This window comes from Adiantum capillus-veneris, chromosome 17 (genome assembly GCF_014529385.1).
Source record: "Adiantum capillus-veneris isolate H3 chromosome 17, ASM1452938v2, whole genome shotgun sequence".
NCBI lineage: Eukaryota > Viridiplantae > Streptophyta > Polypodiopsida > Polypodiales > Pteridaceae > Adiantum > Adiantum capillus-veneris.
Window position 1 is genome coordinate 68,564,745 of NC_140947.1, and position 3,485 is coordinate 68,568,229.

A 3,485-nucleotide genomic window follows, 5' to 3' on the forward strand; every position below is an offset into this window, starting at 1 on the left:
AACCCATGGTTCTAGACACAGAGCAAGGCATGGTGAGTAGAGGGCGAAGGGCGAAGCTGGGCCAGATGAAAAGTGGGGCCATGGATAGGCAAAATCGAGACTTTGTTGTGCTAGCTTCCAAGGAGAGAGAGGGGTGGAGAGGGGAGTTGATAGGGCATAGGGCATGAAGGTGCAATAAGGCAACAAATGAGACAAGTCACTAGATGAGTAAGGGACTTAGTTGACATTGTGTATTATTGTGCTTGTGGATGTAGTGCCAACGAAAGTTTCCACCAAGCGCGAGCCCTAGAGTTGTCCCCAACAGAAGCCTACATTAAAGCTATGCTCATTATGCAATCTCATCTAGCCTATGCTCCGAAAATTCAAGCTAAGAATAGCCTTTGCCCTAAGGGGCAGGCCAAAAAAGCAGCACAATGGAATCATGGAAATGAGTTTGAAATCGTGAAATTAAAGGGGGTTCTATTTATTTACCAAAGGAGTAATTGTTCTAAAATCATAAAAATAATCATTACCGCTATTTGTTTTCCCCCTAAAATTGATGTTTTGTTCTCTCTCTCTCTCTCTCTCTCTCTCTCCGTGTGACAGAGGCTAGCGGATACTATCTCAAGATGATGACCGTTTGGAGCTCGCAGGAGGGGGATGGCAGCAGTACGCGCAAGCGGAAACTGGAGGTGAGGGAGAAGCTGCTGGAGGCGCAGAGAACCATTGAGAACGACATGTACGATGATGCAAGCTATGAGGATTTCCGCTTCATTCGTGCGGTTGCAATGTGCCTTGTGAGCAAAATCAATCTGGGCATGGAGGCAGCACATGAGCGAGAATGGCAGGAGGAGAAAGAAGAACTTAAGAAGATGTATGCAGAGCATGAAGCTGCGTGCTTAGAAGAGCTTGAGCGCGTTCGAGCTGCGGCTTTGCGAGCCCAGCAAGAGTTGAACTCTGCAAGCCAGGTGCACATGAAGCAAATGCAGGAAATGGGCAAGAAGCTCAAGGATCAAGAGGCCGTGTTAGTGCTTCAGAAGCAAGAATGTGATGCCCACAAAAAGCAGGTGGATGATCTGAAGCAGCAGATTGAAGAGGAGCATATATGTAGCATATGTAAGGACAATCCACGTGACACATTCGTGTTGCCATGTTCACATTTCCAGTACTGCCTGAGTTGCTTGTTGGAGCACAGAAAGCGCAATGGAAGCACTTGTCCTACTTGTCGTCGGCCTATTGAAGGCCTCTGTATGTCTTCTAACGTGCGGCCTGGTGCAAACAAGGCAGAGAAATGAATGCTGGTCTGAGCTATTGTTTACAGCCAAAAAGCAGGTAACATGTGCAGAAAGTTTTCTGCTTAACAGATCCCCACATGTGCGTTTCCTTTGAAGCCAATTCTTGGGTCAAACTTGGCTCTGATTGTGCATTCTTTTTGTCATGGTGAGAAGGTGAGACGAGTCTCACTCTTGTTTGGTTTATATGCTATTATATCGTTTTGAGCCAGAGGTATTGGTGTCTGTTATGTTGAATAAATGTAGTAATGCTATATGTAATGTAATAGTGCTATAGTATTTGCAGAATTGCTTTTGGGATTTCGTAAAGCTCATCTTATCCCTCATCGAGAAAGGTTTTCCTCTCTTACTGAGCCATTCTTGAACACTTCGTATGATGTCGGTGTCCAATGAGGGCTTTCCACTCTTCTGTCTCTCAAGCTGAACTTACATGCAAAAAGCCTTTGCCTTGTTGACATAAATGTCCCAACTTTGTTGATTTCTCTGCAATTTCTCTTAACAATTATGATCAATGTATATGTGGGAAATGTATGTCTAAGGATTGGGCATTTTGGACACTTTTATGTGTGAAGGTGCTATCAAGCAAAGTCTACTAGGCTCTTTCTATCCTAAAGGCATATCATTGTGAGAGATGGTCTTGGAGGCGTTGAGTGTCTTTAAGAGTAGGGAAAAGTTCAGAGAAGAGGCAGGGCCAATGGAGGACTTTTCAAGGTTTGGGAGGAACACTCAGAGCTAGTTGAAGGCAATCATAGAGTATCAAAGCACAAAGGGAAGGATTCAATGGCATAAAAAGAGAAGGCAATCACAAATAGATGTTAAGATTTGAGTTGGATTCAATGTAATAACAATGTTTTTAGGATTTGTGTACTAGGTTTTTGTAATCAAAGGAACCTAAGTGCAAGGGAATGTTTTTATGAATCTTAGGTACAATTTTGTTTTGAATTGTGTTGTCTCTCAAATTCATGTAGCCAGAGGTTCGATGCCTACTCAACTAACTTAACACATAATCTGGTGTGACATTCATCTCGATTCGAATTTGTTGCTACCTCATAGATTTTTTTTATTATAGCCAATGGATTCACTCTGTAAAGATGCAATAAAGAGGGAGATGTAGAATCATGTGGAGGATAGGCTAAATTTGTAGTTGTATCGAAGATTTATTTCAAAGGCATGCAGAAGCTCCTCCACTAAGGCATGGTTAATGGATTATTTTTACTACATTACTTAAAAAGATACCACCAACAACTTGGAAGAATAAAGCAAGAAACACCTATTGAAAGAGATTCATTATACTCCAAGCTTATCATGTACATTGCAAAGTGTAAAGCTTGAGAGAATGTCCCATAATACTTTAAAGTTGTATGCCCAATTTTTTCCGCTCCATTTCCAATTCCATTTCCTATTAAGGGATTGCTTGAGGGAGTTGTCCAATAGACCCTAGTTTGAAAATTGAATATAGACATTGTGAACAACTTTACTTACAAAATGCATGAATTGCTATTTCCTTTGGCCAAAAACCTAAAATTTCTTTTGAGGTCTTGAATTCTTGCACCTAGCCAATTAGCACATGGAATTGTAAGGTTGTAGGGGTGCACAATCTGGGTGGAATCCATTTGCAGCTAGCCAATTTGCACATGGAATTGTAAGGTTGTAGGGGGCACAATCTGGGTGGAATCCAACTAGGAGTGATCCCTGTAGATATCCTTCTAGCTTTTGATGCTTTGTTGCACAAAGGCATTTTAAGCTTTTTAGCATAAAAATCAAATCAAATAGAATCTTCTATAATTAAAGGATAGTATGGATCAACTTTTGATTTGGTCTTTAGTGCACTTTAATCTCATTGTAAAATTCCCAAGGTTTGCACATCAATGGTGAACCCATTGGTCTCACTTCAATAGGGGCCAAAGCTAATTCTCTAAATGAAAGGTTCTTTCAAGATCTGTACTGAGTGAGGGAGATTTGGATCGAGTTTCTTTTGATTAGTAAAGCCCATAATTTCTCTTAATCTAGAGCTCTTAAGGTCCATTTTCTTGCTATCTGGGTGGCCATCCTATTGTGGTTGAGAATACCCAAAAAGACACCTTTAAATTTAAGGAGAGTACAAGTCTACCAAGCGACTACAACTTTTTTGGTTAGAATCTCCACCCCAAAGGATATTGAAGCAATGAATCCTCATGGAAGAAAGTGCATGCCATTAGGAAAAGTTTGGACTAA

The 3,485-nt window shown here is 41.1% G+C and overlaps 1 protein-coding gene across 1 annotated transcript; it reads left to right on the forward strand.

Annotated features, from left to right (window-relative positions):
- The first annotated feature begins 561 nt into the window (after positions 1 to 561).
- LOC147437437 (uncharacterized) lies at positions 562 to 1,484 on the forward strand. Its single transcript, XM_086485944.1, has one exon. The coding sequence runs from the start codon at positions 609 to 611 to the stop codon at positions 1,272 to 1,274; it is 666 nt and encodes a 221-aa protein (XP_086342070.1). The 5' UTR covers positions 562 to 608; the 3' UTR covers positions 1,275 to 1,484.
- Positions 1,485 to 3,485: the final 2,001 nt, after the last annotated feature.

Excerpts from the sequence above, each read along its gene's own strand:
- LOC147437437 (XM_086485944.1), top strand. The coding sequence starts at position 609 with ATGATGACCGTTTGGAGCTCGCAGGAGGGGGATGGCAGCAGTACGCGC.